General features: G+C 41.8%; 1 protein-coding gene across 13 annotated transcripts in view; it reads left to right on the top strand.

Moving 5' to 3' along the window:
* AGRN (agrin) overlaps positions 1-17,866 on the top strand; it is a 719,629-nt gene that overhangs the window by 637,069 nt on the left and 64,694 nt on the right. For 12 of the 13 annotated variants that reach the window (XM_073585333.1, XM_073585332.1, XM_073585329.1 and 9 more), the window contains 10 exons: positions 901-1,015; positions 2,164-2,295; positions 3,165-3,575; positions 6,406-6,598; positions 6,826-7,041; positions 8,901-9,130; positions 10,405-10,539; positions 11,533-11,629; positions 14,874-15,038; positions 16,912-17,023. In XM_073585333.1, coding sequence (XP_073441434.1) covers positions 901-1,015; positions 2,164-2,295; positions 3,165-3,575; positions 6,406-6,598; positions 6,826-7,041; positions 8,901-9,130; positions 10,405-10,539; positions 11,533-11,629; positions 14,874-15,038; positions 16,912-17,023 — 1,806 coding nt within the window. The remainder of the gene's footprint in view (positions 1-900; positions 1,016-2,163; positions 2,296-3,164; positions 3,576-6,405; positions 6,599-6,825; positions 7,042-8,900; positions 9,131-10,404; positions 10,540-11,532; positions 11,630-14,873; positions 15,039-16,911; positions 17,024-17,866) is intronic. The other variant, XM_073585330.1, reaches the window with a different exon arrangement.

Below are 17,866 nucleotides of genomic sequence, written 5' to 3'. Positions count from 1 at the left end.
AGTACAGTTAATTTTCTACCATTAGCCAAGCTTTCAGTGGCCAGGCACCTTTCCGCACCGCTTTTGATTAGTTGGCTCCGAGAAATTTCATGTGTCCAGCTGTAATGACAGACGTGGTGGCGGTAATCAGTGGTAGACACAGACAGATGAGAGCCTGTGTGCACGAATAGTATATGGGACCTTCGCCGTCACATAGATCATCATAATACACAATTGCATCTTTTTAGGAGGTTCTAGTGACCCTTTTCCCTCTTGATCCCTTGAACGTCTGCACAGGTTGCACCAATTATAGATCCATTGTAGGAGGAGGTTTCCTGGTCCTGTTGGCCACAGATCACTGACATGGCCACTAGACCAGGGTCCTGGCAACCTTTTTTTTCATCTCTGATAGATACACACATTTTAGTATTATGTATTAGTTTTGTCGGATTTTTTTGTCTTTCCATCAAACATAATGTCCGCCATCTGTACCCTGTCTTTTTCTGTACTGTTGTGAACATCAGAACATGATGGCGAGAGAAAAAACACATTAGTTAATGCCTGAGTTATTTTGGGGATATTTTTGCAATTTTCTCAGTGCCAAAGGAGAAAGAACTGAATTGTACTCAATTTGCTTCTTGTTCCCTTAGCAGGGAGGCAGTGAACATTTTATGGAAATCATACCAGTTTCTCAAATTGTCTTACTTGTAATTCTGTTCTCCAAGAGCAGGTCAAGGAAAGAACATATTCTTTTGGTGAAGCTAAAAAAAAAAGTCTTAATATGCCATCCCTTACAGCACTACTACTCCTATAATCCTCAAGTGGATGCACTTGGCATTCATGGCTAGTTTCTCACATGGACTATTACATTAAATGTCTTGCTCAATTAATGACAATCCTTTCTCCTTCTTATTCCTCTAGTTGGATAATATTCTCCGAAATTCAGAAGTGAAGAGGGACTTCCGAAGCATCCGTGTGCGGGACCTGGGGCCAAGCAACTCCATCAGAGCCATTGTGGAGGCTCATTTCGATCCAGGTTTGTTATTTTAGATGCTGTTATCTATATTTTACCAGGATTATTGTTTTTATCATATTTAGAGGGGTTGTCCACAATTTTTTGCTCCAAATAAAAGCTAGAAATCATGTAATTTTCACACTGGCCACTGGGGCATTTGTAGTGTCTAGCTTCCTGTTGTTTCAGGAAACAATACATGTACATGAGCAGCAATGACCATATCTTTTGTATTGAGGCATCTAATGAGTATGTATAATGTTCATGATGGAGGGAAGGGGAGCAGGGTAGCTGTTACATCGCCTATTGTGATTGGTGGATCCTTTATCAGTTGTGTATAGAGGTGTTATCTGTCATTGTAATCCTACCTCTGATGATAAGGAAACTGCTGTAAACTTTTCCTGAAAGGACAGGAAGTATGAGTCTAAAGGGGGTTTTACACATAGCGATATCACTAGCGATATCGCTATAACGTCACCGATTTTGTGACGTTATGCGATATTGCTAGCGATATCGCTATGTGTGATACTTACCTCCGACCGCTCCTGCTGGGGCTTCCTGCGATCGACGCGTGGAGGTGGGCGGGAGGACGCCAGGATCGCTGTGTGTGAAAGGTGAGTATCGTGCGCTGCATCGCCGCTGCATCGCTGCTGCATCGCTGTGAGATCTTTCTGTGTGAAAGCTCACTAGCGATCATTTAGCGATGCACCAGCGATCCTGACCGGGTCGGATCGCTGGTGCATCGCTAAATGTAAAGGGGCCTTAAAACACCATATTGGCCAGTGTGAAAATTTCAAGATCCCTAATTTATTTTTTTTATTTCTAATAAAGATTGTGGTATGAAAAAATTTAAAAAAAATTGCAAAAATGTATAGAAAGTACATGTAGCACAAAAACTTTATTTAAACAATTAGTTTTCATAGAGAGTAATTATATTGACTGCGACAAAAATAAGCATGTTCTAGAACAGGAGATGTTGCCTTGCTCTAATCTCTCAGGCACTGCACGGATAGTCCTCAGGGAGCCGTTCCACCACAAGTGCAGCATTACAGTATGTTCTCACTTTGCATTGGGCAGCTGGTGCATGTATATGAGGTATTTGGGAGCGCTCTCTGATGTTTAATGTTGGTATAATACAGCTGGGTCACACTGATTCATCTGCTCTAATGTAGCAACGAGCTTAACTGCTTTGGACGTGCAGAAAGCTTTACTGGCAAGACTCAAGAGCGCCAAGAAGAAGGCAATCACAGTCAAGAAGCCGATTCAAGACAACGTGAAGTTTTTGGACTTTGGTGAGATCCCTGGTACATCTTTCTGCTTTCTTCTCAACTCTCAAACACTCGTAATGTCGAAATGTCAATATTTGCACTTTCCGTTTCTCATTGTAGATGTGATATTTTGGCCCTTGGCTCTAACAAATGAATGCATACAGAGACATTAATCTCACTGATGAGTTGTTGGCCGGTGCCGGTTGAAATACTTTCCAATGGAAAGGTCAAGCTATGGTGTCCAGAGAAACAAAAGGCACACTGAGATAGGAGTTTGGCCAAGCTACTGAAAATCCTCTTGTGTTCTCATTAACCCCTTTTGTGATGGAAATGACAATGCAGATACAACTATAATATCTTGGAATGGTTGGGAAATGCTCCACTGGTGGTATTCCCGTCTTATGATGAGCTGTTTGATTGTACTGGACCAGGACAGGACATGACGATGAAGTCAAAAACAAACAAGATTTAGTATAGTATTCCCTTCTTTACTTGTATTCCAATTTTTATCTCAATTATCTCTTAGTTTAGTCTCTTTATTTTTCCTAAACTGGGCACTATAATCAAACAAAGAGCTTAAAGAGTGAATATTACAAACAGAAATATGCAGTTAGAAATAGTAACTGAGGCCTTCAAAAATGATCAGTGGGTAAGGAAAGAGACGTCTGTAGAATGACCATTGGCCCAATCCATTATGGAAATAAGCAGAGAAAAAGCATCTTACAAAGTTAGTGTTCCCAGCTTTGACTCTGTAGAACAGTTGAGTCTAATGGTGTCTATACCCATGGAATCAAGTTGGTTGAACCTACCGATTTCATATTGACCAGTCAATCATATAATGTGTATCAATCTGTCCTTAATGACTTAATAAATCTTATTAATAAATTATGATCTTTTTTAATTAGACTGGGTTCCCGCTATGGTCACAACGACTACAACAACAGCAGCAACTACCAGCATCATGGCAACGACCAGCGCAGCAGCAGCAACCACAATTCCAGTTCTGCCTACAAACGTGGCCACCACAACACCGAAACAAACAACAACTGTGAAGACCACTCCTGTGCCGCTCCTACAACACCCAGCCACTACAGTGAGAATGACAATTAGAAGGCCATTTACTACCACCGAGAGGCCAATGACTACTTCACCTCCTACACCAAGACGGAAACCATCCCGTGGTCCTGTACCTGCTAAGAAACCAACCCGACCCTGTGATTCCCATCCATGCATGCATGGTGGCACCTGTGAGGATGATGGAAAGGAGTTTACTTGCAGCTGCCCAGCAGGAAAGGGTGGAGTGGTCTGTGAAAAAAGTAAGTACAAAGTTCTAATAAAGGGGATGCCAAAAGGGGTTTTCTTGCTGTGGACAATATTTGATACCATCCATTCAGTTGTGTCCGGCCCTTGAATACTTGTAGACCAGATTTCGCCATGCTTCTCTGTTTTCCATTGCTTGATGTTTATTCCCATGTCACTCTTGATGGTATCCAGCCAACGGCTCTTGGGTGCTCTGTTTTCTTTTATCATTGACGAATAGTAGTTGTAAATTACCGAATATAATTACAATATCCGCCACTGACCACTCAATTGGAAAATATTAGAGCCCTATTGTACAGGGAATAGCCAATGATCCATTGTTTTTGTGAACGGCAGGGTCCATGAGGTTGAACACCCACCGATCATAATACAGTATTATATCCTAGTGATTTGCTATGAAATTTAAAAAAATACTTAGCAAATATAGTACTTAAAAAAACAATGATCGACTTTCTAATACCCCACCTCAAACTAGTGCAGGTGCTAAAGCAGACACATGATCATTGCTGCCAGTTAGTGGTCTCAGCAGTCCTATACCATACTAGTGGAAAAAACATTTTGTGACTGGAGCCATGATGCTAGTATTACAACCTGTGACAATGAAGAAAATGAATTGGCTGCAGCAGTCATGTATCTGCCGCATTAAACAAAGGCTGATGGGATCTTCTGTGTCAAAATTAGTTGGGTATTGGAGAGAGGAATGTTGTGTTGTTTTTTTGTTTGTTTTTTTAAAGGGAACCTGTCACTTTGGAAAGCACTATTTACCTTTAGATATAAGATTAATCTGCAAGTAAATAGGATTCCAATGCTTCGTGGCCACCTTACTGGAAATGCAACTACCGAAAATTGACTTATTTCCTCTAGACACAGCCAGCTTTTAGTCATCGCAGGGAGCAATAACAGTCATCACTCACTATACTGTGAATGCCAGCTGAAAACACGCCCCAACACGTTGATTGACAGCTCGCTATGCACAGATGTTCTGCAGAGTCGGCTGTCAATCAAAGTCTCAGGGTGTGTTTTTAGTCGCTACTTACAGTATATATCATGAGTGAAAGTCAGCGGCTCCCAAGAAGAAATACGTTCATTTTTACCCAGTAGCCACACCTTTAGCAAGACGGTTGGACTTCATTGTGATGCTATTAACCTGTAGATTTACCCCATATCTGCAAGTAAATATTGCTTTTTGAGATGACAGAGTTCCCTTTATAATCTAACATCCCGTTTAGATATACATTTACAGAAACTAAACAAACTGCTCCATATATTCTGCTACTATTCCTTTTGGTAATAAAACCTATCCAGCTCAAATAGTCAATTAATAGTATTAGATGCAGGCGGCTAATATAATAAGCTTGTAATTTGTTTTTACCCAAGAAAACACACAAGTTATGTTCAAATATCTTCATTAAATCCATAAAAAGAACCTAATATTAGACCAAAAGACCAAAGGATGGTGTTGATGTCTACGAGTTTTGTAATATTATTATCAGTATTTTTGAAGCCCTTCACAAACAATGCGTTAATATTATGAGATTTCCATAGTAAGATCACGGATTTTTTTTCCTGCATAAAGGATATGAGAGATGTGTTACGGGCGACTTTATTAAAATGCAAAAGAGGCAAATGTTTTCGTAAGCCTTCACAAATCTCTGCTTCTAAAACTATGCAGTAATAATTTAGTATGGGGAATTGTCGTCCTTGCCTCGGTCCAACATCACATGAATATTAAAAAAAAAAATAAAATAAAATTCAAGTAATAGTTTATGAATTAATCTTTAAAACATGTACAAAGTATTGTTAATCCAAACTAATTCAGTCATTTATTATTTCAAAGAATAAGCCGCACAGGGGCCCAAGATGTAAGGGGGCCCATTTCTACCTTCAAAGCAGGTGCAGTTTTGCATTTTTAGGAGCTCTTGGGCTGCAAAGGGCCCATATGTTGTTCTTGCACAGGGGCCCTTTTCTGTCTGTGTCCGCCAGTGCTATAGATGGAGTATGACATCATATTTTGTTCGCTGGGGGTGCGAATCTCCCCAACTTTAGCAAAAATCAGATGTGCCAATGGTTTAAAGGGAGTCTGTCCCCCACCCCTAAACAATATATGTAAGTGATATAGGGGGATTAGTCCCTATAAATATCGCACCAGCACTGTGTTATTGGTACAGTGTCTGAGAAAAATGCTTTTAATTCCCCGTGCAAAAGAGGAAGCTTCGGTGCTCCCTTGGAGTGGCCATATGTTCGACGTACAATTACACCCCCTCACTTTGCACATTGAAAGCCTTTCCCCCAGTTCTGATTAACAGTGCTTGCTTCCAAGAATAAGCACTGTCTGAACTCAGTCTGCAGGTTTGCGCATGCGCACTGACACTGCTTGAGTCCAGCCACGCATAGTGCGGGCACATTCTCATCACTGGCTCTTCTTTTCAAATGCACCCGCTACACTTAAGATTCCTGGCCATGTAGCGAGCAATGTCCGCAAAGAAGAGCCAGGCGCAGACACTATGCAATATGAAGGAGCGTAACTCTGTCACACCAATGGTTCACCAAAGCACCCCTCATTTGCATGCAAATTAAGCGTATTTTTCTCAAGCACTATATCACCAGCTTGATTTTTATAGAGGCTGAGTGCCCAATTCAGATTGTTGAATATTGATTTTTGAGGATGAGAGACCCCGTTTAAACCGGTATCTGTAGGTGACTTTTCCAAAAGTGGTGGTCACCAATGAATAGCAGAAGTCAGCTGACCCAACTTTACTAAATGCTCCTTTATCTGTTTTAATGCGTTCAGAACAACACATTCACCTGTGAACATTCCTATTGTAGATATTCATTACTTTATTCCTGGGTTCGGAGGCAAGTCTTACCTGGCATTTAAGATGATGAAGGCTTATCACACTGTACGCATAGCCATGGAGTTCCGCTCTTCGGAGCAGAACGGTCTTCTTATGTACAATGGTCAGGTTCGAGGAAAGGATTTCATCTCTCTGGCGGTGGTGAATGGATTTGTGGAGCTCAGGTAGGTTGATAAACCATCCTTGTGATTCAAATTTTTATTTTCTTCTTCCATGTTAAAATGACTCTACTAATCACAGTACTGTGCACTGTACGGTAAAGTCTAACGTCACATGCTACAACATCTCATTCTGATTCTCGGCAATTGTTCCTCAGGTTTTCTATGCTTCCCATTCCACTGTGTCTTTGAACTGAATCCTAAGTCTGACTGGTCTTTGTGTTTTTTGTCAGGTTTAATACTGGGTCTGGAACTGGAATAATTACAAGTAAAGTGCCTGTGGAACCAGGCAAATGGCACCAGCTCGTGGTGAACCGTAACCGACGTAGCGGTATGTTGTCTGTGGACGGAGAAGCACATGTGAATGGAGAGAGTCCATCGGGTACAGATGGTCTTAACCTAGACACTGACCTGTTCATTGGTGGAGCTCCTGAAGACCAGATGAATGTGTACGTATTTGTTGGAATGAGATAATATATTTCATATTCAACGTGTGTTTAGCTCACTGCTCATGTCAGGGCTCTGCAAACTATGTTTAACACCTTAATGATGCAGCCAAATATTAGTTTTTGAACTTTGTTTTTAACTCCTCATGTTCAAAGAGCCATAACTTTTTTTATATTTGTCAACGTAGATGTTTGTAGCCTGGTTTGTACTTTTAGTAAACCTGTGTTGCACTGTCAAAAAAAAAAAAAAATCACAGGATAACCAAAATAAATAAACAAATAAAAACCTACTCACAAAAGGATACCACACAAAACATTATCAACAGTATAAAATACATTTTATTAAATTGGTCACATGGTTCAATCTGAAAAAAAAAACCTATAACAAAATAAGAATTAAGAAATAGAGAGGTGATCACAAAAAAAGCTACAGAAAGCCTTGACGCACGTTTCGCCAGTTAAGAGCTTAGTCAAGAGTGAAACATGCATTGAGAGTCTCTGCAGCTTTATATGTGCAGCACCTTTATGCTGTTGTCCTTGGTACTGTACATTCTTTACTAAGGACTGATATGTGTATATTTGCTAACTGCATAGTACAAATAACAATTTCCTATGAAGAGGAGCACTGAGGAAAGGCAACCCATCAGCAACCAGCAATTGTACAGACTCAAAACAAGGGTGCCAGAAAAAAAATTCCCCCACCAGGATCGCTTCAATCAAATGCCGCTGTAAGAGATTTTCAGCGGCATTTAAGTGGCTAAATAACCGCAATCTGAGCTAGCTCCAATCACTGCTGTTAGTGACAGTTACTGGCTGGCATCTGTCCTGGGTGGAGCTCAGGATACACCACCACACTCCCCATGACATACTATTATGTCCTGGGATGGGAAGGTGTAAAAAGGCTTGTACCAAGGTTTAAAGTTATCACATATCTGTAGGTGCAACCACTGGGACTCCTACTGATATCCAGAACATGAATCTGCAGATCCCTGTCTGAATAGAGGGATGCTGAAGCATGCTCACTATTATGCAATACTCATTGTCTATGAGACATGCAAGTAAATCCGACAGCAGTCCCATTAGGCATTGGATGGAACAGTTCAGCTCTTGGACAAGTGACTCTCTTTTCAGACATGGCTTTGTTTTCAGAATTTGTGGGCGATGCATTATTTCTGTCCAATGGATTGGTGACAACCTTACAGCTTGATACAAGCTCTTACATTTTTCCGTTTTGTCGATTAAATGCTACAATTACAAGTTCCTAACTTTTTGCACAGAATGTGCGTGAGATCATTGACATGTCAAGACAAGTTTGACACTGGATCTACTCCTAAATGTGACAGACGTGAGCACCAGCCGACCTACGCTCAAGAGCCGGGAGCTAGAACTTTTCATTTGGACAAATGAGTGTGTACGGTAAATGATGCTTTAGGTGTCAGATCTGATGAGGCCACCACCATGACAGCAGTGATCATACTCCTGTATGTATAGAATATGAAAATCGAGCGACTGCTCCTGAGATCTGCAGATTGCACTATAGCACACCACCTATCTGATGCCTGCAAGAAAAATGACTGGAGGCTATGAGGTTATTACTGTTCCAGATATATGAATAATAAAGTATTTTAGCCTGGAGTAAACTTGGCACACGAGGAATGAGATGATGCACCCTGCTGCATGGCTATTTGAGAAGCCTATTTGAATTTCCAATACTCTTCTTCTACTGCAGGTTTTTTTTTAGCTGTTCTTGAAATTGTTGAGATTTATGTCATAACCGCTTGACTGCTAAGAGACTCTCTGGCCTGTTAGGAAAGTGTAAAGAAGCTGACACGTCATTTATATAACACACCTTCTTCATGCAGGGTGGAGGAACGGACTTCTGTATCAACCGGTCTCAAGGGTTGCATTCGAATTCTCGATGTGAACAATCAGATCTACACCTTACAGGAAGATGGAGCAGATGTCTTGTATGGAAGTGGTGTGGGTGAATGTGGGAATAATCCGTGCCAACCCAATCCTTGTCATAATGGGGCTTTGTGCCAAGTAAAGGAAGCAGGAATGTTCCACTGTCAGTGCCTACATGGCTATACAGGTAATCCACTGACAGCATCTCGTAAACATTAGAGGAGTGGGTGTTATGTCTGGTTATACACAGACAAGTAAAGGTCAGTTTTACATTGTGAAACACGGATCGTGCTTGGATCGGAAGACCCGGCCAAACTGACCTGAATCAACTGCCTCAAAGGGAAGTATGAAGCTATTAGATCAGGTCAGCAGACATGATGATCCGGCTGGGGCTTCCGATGTGAGCATGGTCTGTATTTAACGTAGAGTTAAGAAACTGGATTAATTGTGTATTCAAAAAGCTCTCGGCATAACACAAATGCATTCATTGGGTATCATTGATTCAACGAGTGTCTTTTTTGGGATGTTTTTTTTTTCAATCGTAAAGAGGAGCATAGTCAACTGTATACCTTTTTCTAATATACACGCCTATGTGCAACAAATGGCACTAAAGGTTTACAACATGGCATCCAATGGAGCTGTACATTGGGAAGTTTCAGTTCACCTGTATTGAGTGTCTTATTTTAAGACACCTTCCCATTCATGGCACTGGTCAGCAGTCGAGCATAAAGAAAAATGTCCAATTTGGCCATTCGTTATCATTATATTATTTTATTCTGTGATTCTCCCATTTTTTAACATGGCCAAACCTCAATGGATGTGACTCTTCAGTCTTGAATTGACCATTAATGATTTAGCAAGCCCCAATCAAGCCTGCTTATGACCTTGCAAGATGACCCAATATAGAATATCTGTATTTTAATTTTAATAAGCATCTGGATCACAATTTCAGGATAACTGTTCATGGTTGACAGGATGTTTTTGAGTTTATACCCAAGCTAATCCCCCTTCCCTCAGTTGAACTCCAGAAAGTAACTGGGGTATTTTGTGTTCTTGCCTATTTCTGAAAACTTGGCATCTAGTAGTAAAAACTACACATTAAACACAGGACAGGTCTTTGGAGAGTCCTACACCCCTTTTCTCATGTGTGTAAATTCCCCAAAACAATTGAACATAAGAATTCATAAAATGTTCACAGAAAGTCAATACATAATGAATACACTTGAAGGTGTTTTCCAGGGCTAAGCTATTGATGACCTATTTGTGGGATGGAGAGGGGGACCTCACCACTCCAGAAATGCCTGGACCCTCAACAATCTGATGGATAGGCTATCAATATAGTAAGCTTGGAAAACTCCTTTAACTTTATGATTCTTTATTCTACATCACTAGCATAAACTTCAGCTCCACTCATTAATTTTTATCTCTTGAGATAACATTCACGATTTTCTGTGGTTTCAGGACCTACATGTGCAGACGAACGAAACCCATGTGATCCCAACCCCTGCCATGTGTCAGCAATTTGTCTGGTGCTGCCAGAAGGTGGAGCCAAGTGTGAATGCCCAATGGGCAGAGAAGGCGAATTCTGTGAAAAAAGTAAGTAATTAAAGATCTTAAGTACAAGTTAGTTACATTTAGGTTCCTATACAGATGCGTACGGTCCACCTTTTAAAGTGATTTTATCATTGGTAAAATTACAAAGTGCTTGTAATTATAAACAAGCAAATTTGCAACTTACATCGTATGAAAAATCCCGTCCGTTTTCAAGATTGCAGGGATTTTTAATTCTATAGTTTACAGCTTGTAGTCTAGGTTACCTACCACCTCTGCAGCCTATCAGAGGGGGGCAACTTTCTAGACAAAGAGCATGAGCAGCAAGCTCTGTGGTGTAGAGCTTGGAGGCGCTGCTCTGAAGCTGACATAACCACTGCATCCGGCCAGGTTCAGTCTCCTTGTGCTCCTCTGATAGTGCAAAGACAAACTGCCTCTGCTTGCAACATGGGAAATGGCACAAATTGGACCAACATTGATCCAAACTGTCAACCTCCAGGATTTTATTGCCTCCCATCCCCTGCACGCTGGGAGTTTGAGGATTGGTGCACTCCTAAAAATAGAAGATTTGTAACTTCTCATAAATTTAGCCAAGAGGAAAGGTAAGGGAGGACAACTCTGTATAAATCATTTGTGGATCTATTTCTGGGCTGGAGAAACATATTGATATAGAGCTTAACTTTATGTTGATTTTAATAGACTGAGTGTCACGTTATCTCGCTCGGCTTTGCATGGGTAAATAACGACACGGAGTGTGAGCCGTAACATAATCTCACCGGATTAGCGAAACTGTCAAGTTCGATAGCACACCTGTTGATGGCACAAACACTGAACATATAAGACATTGCACACAAGCAACCTGCAATGCTTGGACGGCAGCCAGCCTTTACGTCTGCAGATGCTCATTCCTGCATGTACCACGTGAAGTCTTATCATATGGTGCAGCAGCGGGTTATACCGGAAGGTTTTGGACCATTTGTCAATGGCACCTGTGCTTATTTTATGTTTGTTACTTTTTTTTCTCTTTCTTTTTTATAGTCAGCGACCAGGATCTAAACCTTCCTTTCCTACCTCATTTTAATGGCTACTCCTATTTGGAACTGAAAGGACTTCAGACATTTGCCACTGATATAACGTAAGTGCTGTGCTGTGACTGGTGGTCATGTGGTTAATAGGTATGTGTCACAGGGATGGTAGCTCCCTGTGATGTAGCCCAGAGTGTTTTTCTTAAGTGTACACAAATTTTTAAGTAGTTGTTGTTCACATTTGTGTCCGGGCTATGGGTAGCTATGAGAGTTGGGAGGGTCTGGCTACCCATGTACCTCACGCTGTGGTGAGGGTGCTCACTGTACCCCGTTTTGGCTGAAGAGGTCTGTGTGGTTATGAATCTGCAGGACCTGTGATGAGGTCATGAACATGTGACTAGCCATGTGATAGCCTGTAACCACTCCAAGTTACCTATCTAAGGCAGATGTGTTGCACATGTGAGAGAGTGCTAGGAGTCTGTCAGTGTGGACAGAGCTCCCATGTTCCAGACTCGGACGTCACATAGCCTGGGGAAGCCGTGCCGGTGACTCCGAGCCAAAAGGAGCGGACGGTCTTGAAAACCATGTGATACTGACCAGGGTCAGAGAGAAATGTGTACAGGACACCTCTGCGGTAAGAAGGATCCGAGAACCTGCGTGGCCAACAGGTAATGATCTTGAAAACCGTGTGATACTGATCGGGGTCAGAAAGAGTCTGCGTAGGAATGGATATTTATCGGATACCTCTGAGGATAAGAGGCATCCGAGAACCTGTGTGGCCGATCCAACAGGTAACGGTCTTGAGTGTTATACTGACCGGGGTCAGTGAGAAGTATTGTTGAGGAAAAGACTGTATTTTGTTCCATGTTTACGGATACCTCTGGGGACAAGAGGGATCGAGGAACCTGTGTGGCCGACACCAGCAGGTAACGGACAGGCGTCCGTGTTATACTGACCGGGGTCAGTGTGAAACTGTATTCATTTTTTTAAAGCTGAATGTTTAACAGACAGTGAAAATGGCTGCTGGAACTGTCTTAGTAATAAACTGAATGGATTCATTTTAACCCTGAGCGTGCCAGTGTTTACCTCAAAGACCTGCAAAGTGAGTAATCCCTGTCCACTCACATGGTGGAACCTTAAGCCCCCATCACACACAGCCATCTCGCTAGCGAGATCGCTGCTGAGTCACAAGTTTTATGATGCAACAGCGATCTCACCATCGAGATCGCTGTGTGTGACACTTACCAGCGACCGGCCCCACTGCCGTGTATCGCTGATCGTCCTGGAATGGCCAGGACATTTTTTTGATCGCTGGTCTCCTGCTGGCCAGCACGCATCGCTGGGTGTGGCAGGCGGGAGACCAGCGATCAGCGAGCTGGCACTGGTAACCAAGATAAACATCGGGTTTCTAAGCGGCGCGAAGCGCTTAGAAACCTGATGTGTACCTTAGTTACCAGCGCGCTGGTGCAGGGAGCTTGGTAACCAAGGTACACATTGGGTTTCTAAGTGCCGCGTGCCGCTTAGAAACCCGATGTGTACCTTGGTTACCAGCTCCCTGCACCAGCGTGCTGGTAACTAAGGTACACAGTGGGTAACTAAGAGAAGTGCGTCGCTTGTTACCCGCGTGTCGCTGGTGCTGATTGCTGGTGAAGCTGCCTGTTTGGCAGCTCACCAGCGATCATGTAGCGACACACCAGCGATCCTGACAAGGTCATATCGTTGTCGGGATCGCTGGTGCATCGCTATGTGTGACGGGGCCCTTACAGTGCCTTTAGACCTTGTTTTGTTTTTTTCTTTGCTGTCAGTACTTTTGTCTCTGGAGTGGCTATTTTCCTTCTGGAGAAACCCAGGAGGGTTTATACATTGCAGAAACAGTCCGCTGACTTTATTGACTGCTGTGTAATACTTTATTTAGCCTGCAGTGGCACTGTAGAAAAATCAAACACTTGTTGCTCAATTTCATCATTGATCACAGTTGATCAGCTCAACAGATCAAAGGGGAAAAAATGTGTATATTTGAAAATTGTAATATTGAAATTTTCAGCAAGATACCAATGAAGATTCTACAAAGACAGTTACAGCATTATATTGACAAAGAGCTGAGAGGGACATAAAGGTTTCATAAAAGACAGAGGAATAAGAGATGTGATTGCTAACATTAGATGGATAATGGAAAAGGCCAGATAATACAACAAGGAGATGTAGTTTTGCTTCATCGACTACAGCAAAGCCTTAGACTGTGTTGATCATTAGAAACTTTGGAATACCATGAAGGATATGGATGTGCCGAACCATCTGATCAGCCTCATAAGGAACCTTTACATCGAACAAGAAGCAACAGTATGAACAAAACATGGTGACATGTCATGGTTCAAAGTAGAGCGAGACGTCAGACAAGGCTGCATCCTGCCACCATATCTCTTCAATTTATATGCAGAAGCTGTTTTCAGGAAGGCTGGACTTGCCAAAAAAGAAGGAATCAAAATTGCTGGATGAATAATCAACAATTCTAAATACGCAGGCGATACAAGATTGATAGCAATAAGGGTTGATGGAACAAAGGACTTATTACAGAGTGTCAAAATGGAAAGCTCGAAATGGGACTACTACTGAAAACAAAATCAAAGATATTTATTATTGCAGGTACGAGCGGAACACATTTGAGATGGACGGTGACAAACTGGAAATTGTAAAGCACTTCAACCTACTCAGATCAATGATGACTCAAGATGCAGCAACGACACCGAAAGTCAATAGATTAGTTATTGGCAAATCAACAATGAAGTCACTGGACAAGGTCTTCCTGTAATCAAGGAACATTTCACTGGCAATGAAGACACAGCTCGTACATAGTTTGGTCTTTTCTGTGGTAAAATATGGATACGTAACCTGGATGAAAAGAAAAAAGACAGAAAAAGAATCAATGCCTTAGAAATGTGGTGCTGGAGAAGAATGTTATCAATACCATGGATGACAAGAAGAACAAACAAATCAAATTTGGAACAAATGAAGCGTGTCACTGGAAGTAAGGATCACCAAGCTACAACTTGCCTACCTTGGACACATCATATTAAGGGAGAAACCCTGGAGAAGGACATCATGGTCACAGAATAGGCAAGGATAAAGACCAGCAACCCAATGGCTTGGTACTATCAAGTTGACGGCGGAAAAGACCCAGGTGAACCTTTGCACAAGATCGATCTTCCTACAGAACATTCATCCATCAAAACACCATGGCTCGAGATCAAGTTGAAGGCCTTTAAATGAGAATAATAAATATTAGCAAACTTATTGTAGATAGGTTAAAAATCTCAATAATGTAAATGTTAACATGACCTATGTTTCCTTCTTCAGGGAAAAACTTGCTATGGAAGTCGTCTTCCTTGCCAGCAGCCCCAATGGTCTTCTATTTTACAATGGGCAGAAAACAGATGGCAAAGGCGACTTTGTATCTTTGGCCTTACACGACGGACATCTGGAATATCGATACGATCTTGGCAAAGGAGCAGCTGTCATTAAGTAGGTTATAAACTATTTTTGTCACCTGTCCTAACCTAGGAAAGTTTTCAGCTTCATATTTTATAACATCTCTTTTATTATAATGGTGGAGATTTGGGGGGAGAGGTTGTAATCCAAGGCACAAAGTTCCCAGCACTAATGTTCTTGACTCTCAATTGCCTTAGGTAATTAGGGAAGCAAAGAAAGGAACAGCCAAAACAATTGCCACATGTAATCACTGAAATTATTATAATCAAGTACTCATTAGCACAAAAAGACCAAAGAATACAGTACATGTAATAGTAATTGCAGAATTATGTCTGAAACGTTTCCTGCACGTAATAATCTCGCATTATATTCACAACGCAAACAGTTCTTGAATAGAACAATTCAGTCACCCCGAGAAGCCAGAATGACGTGGGAGGGACAGACCGACTGCTTTTATGTGTATAGTCTAAGGCAAAAATATGACTTAATATGACTACCCTGTGTACATATTCTCCTCCTGACACGGCGACTCTGGGTGGGAATCATTTTATGGATGTTCTGAGGACAATGGCCTTGGAAGATTTACGTGAGATCAGTAGGAAATTATTGAAGGGACTGCTGACATACAGTATTTTGGCAGCAGCATGGCTAATATTTACATACGGCTTGTATAAAAACCCGCTAACATCTGAATAACGTTGCCTGACCATGCTGATATTGACTGGTTTGGGTGATACTCTAATGCATATAAGGAGTTCACAATTTTTCTCTAATAGAGGATGTTGGGGGAGATAAGAATCAGGCATGTCCAATTTCAGACTCTCAATCCTTTTGTTCTCTGGGAGATTAAATGTTATAGACAACATACATTCCTGTGTATAGGAAAGTTGGACGAGATAGCTGCCAGCAGAGCCATCGCTCGGTTGGCAGCGAGCTAAAATGTAAAAGGTCCAAAATCAAAGGCAACAGATGTTCTCCTTCAATGAATCACTTTATTGGTTACAGCATACACAGAGAAAATAACATGCAATGTTTCGCCCACATAGGGCCTTTATCAAGTATACACTTCTATTTATTTATGGCTTGACGAAGGCCCTGTGTGGCCGTAACATTGCATGTTATTGCTCTGTGTATGGCTTGACAAGGGCCCATGGTGGCCAAAACATTGCATGCTGTTTGCTCTTTGGGTGGCGTGACAAAGGCCACCTGTGGCCGAAACGTTGCATGTTATTTGTTCTGTTTGTGCTGTAACCAATAGAGTGATTAATCAGAGGAGAACGTCTGGTGCCTTGGATTCTAAACCCCTTAATGATTTAACAACACTGGAGAGTTGTACCAAGACCGCACAGGCTATGTAATGGGGCATGGGGGTCTAGCAATTGCAAAAGCTAGCTAGGCTGTTTAGGGCTATGTATAGTGAATGTCGATATCGAAATCAGTTAAATACTGACTGAATATTAACAAATTTTGCTTTTAATGCCACCTGGCATTGTGGAAGAGTCAGGACACCCCATACATAGCACCCATACAGACTAAATTCACAGCTTAGCCTGATGGTAATCTAATGTGTGTGGCCGTCTTGATTAACTAAAATCCAAATAGCCATCATTTTTGTATCAAAATAAATTACATTGGGGGAGGGGAGTTGGGGGAGGGACTGTTATACTGAATAACCCCGTCTTCTTTAGAATCTTTCAAGCTACACTTTCTGGATATTGTTATGCCCTTCTTTGTCTTTATATGCTATGTATGTTACTGATTCTTATCTTGTTTGCAGACGATTATAAATAAATATTACAAAAAAAAATTACATTTCCATCTTGCTTCATGTTAAATTCATATTTTGCTCCTACATGCTGCATTATATGTGTCTGCAAAGATCTAATATCCATATTTTATATTCTAGGAGCAAAGAAAAACTTCCCCTTAACATGTGGATTAGCGTTACCCTGGAGCGCAGCGGCAGAAAGGGCTTAATGCGCATCAATAACAAGGAGCAGGTCACAGGGGAGTCACCGGTAAGAGATGAAGCTCCTCGCCAAGCATTGCAGGCAGAGGATGCATCAAGCTGGGTATGAGTGCCGCTGTTACATTGTGCTACATAGAACTCACCTGAAACCATCACTGAGCACAGAAGCCTTGGGCTTTCCTTCATACGTGTCCGATTTATGCCGCGGAATTGCCAGCAGGTTCACATGATGAGGCTAATCTGTAATGGTTCTTGCAGACTCCAAAGCAAAGAATACACATGCTCTGGGGTTAAAATCAAGAAGTTTTATCATAGGGACTGGTCTCCATAAACCGTGAATGGTGCAGTCCTTGCTCGATCCAGAGGAGAATGTTAGAACCTCGTTATCTTGAGACATTGTTCTCCGACCAACCAGTGTGTCGGTGCGCAGGAATGTATCAAGGTGGCAGCTCGAACCTGGCATTTGGACCTAGGCCTGAAATGTGAGAGACCCTGCAAATGTGTGGACAGGTAAACCGAGATTGTCCCGTATTATGTCATGTATAGTACCAGGATCTATACAAAATTAGAACAACTGGACTCATGAGACCTGTCTTAGAAATATATGAAAATTTGTTTTTCTCCTTCACCTCATTGGGAGACACAGAGACTGTGGGTGTATGCTTCTGCCGCCAAGAGGCTGACACTAAGTGAAAAAAAGAGGCTAGCTCCTCCTCCGCAGTATACACCCTCGCCCCTATTGCGGGCGGAAATCAGTTTTTTGCTTAGTGTCCATGGAGACACACGTCTGGTTTTTCTCCAGACCTTTTCTTCGTCTTTTTCCCATGAAGATGTGACAGGGGCAACGGATCCTATTGAAAGGGTCCGATTTCCCCAAACCAACAACGGGCGA

This window comes from Dendrobates tinctorius, unplaced genomic scaffold (genome assembly GCF_039654945.1).
Source record: "Dendrobates tinctorius isolate UK_male_01 unplaced genomic scaffold, ASM3965494v1 ptg000086l, whole genome shotgun sequence".
NCBI lineage: Eukaryota > Metazoa > Chordata > Amphibia > Anura > Dendrobatidae > Dendrobates > Dendrobates tinctorius.
The sequence above is the reverse complement of the archived record's forward strand: the minus strand, read 5'-3'. Positions and strand labels throughout refer to the sequence as shown.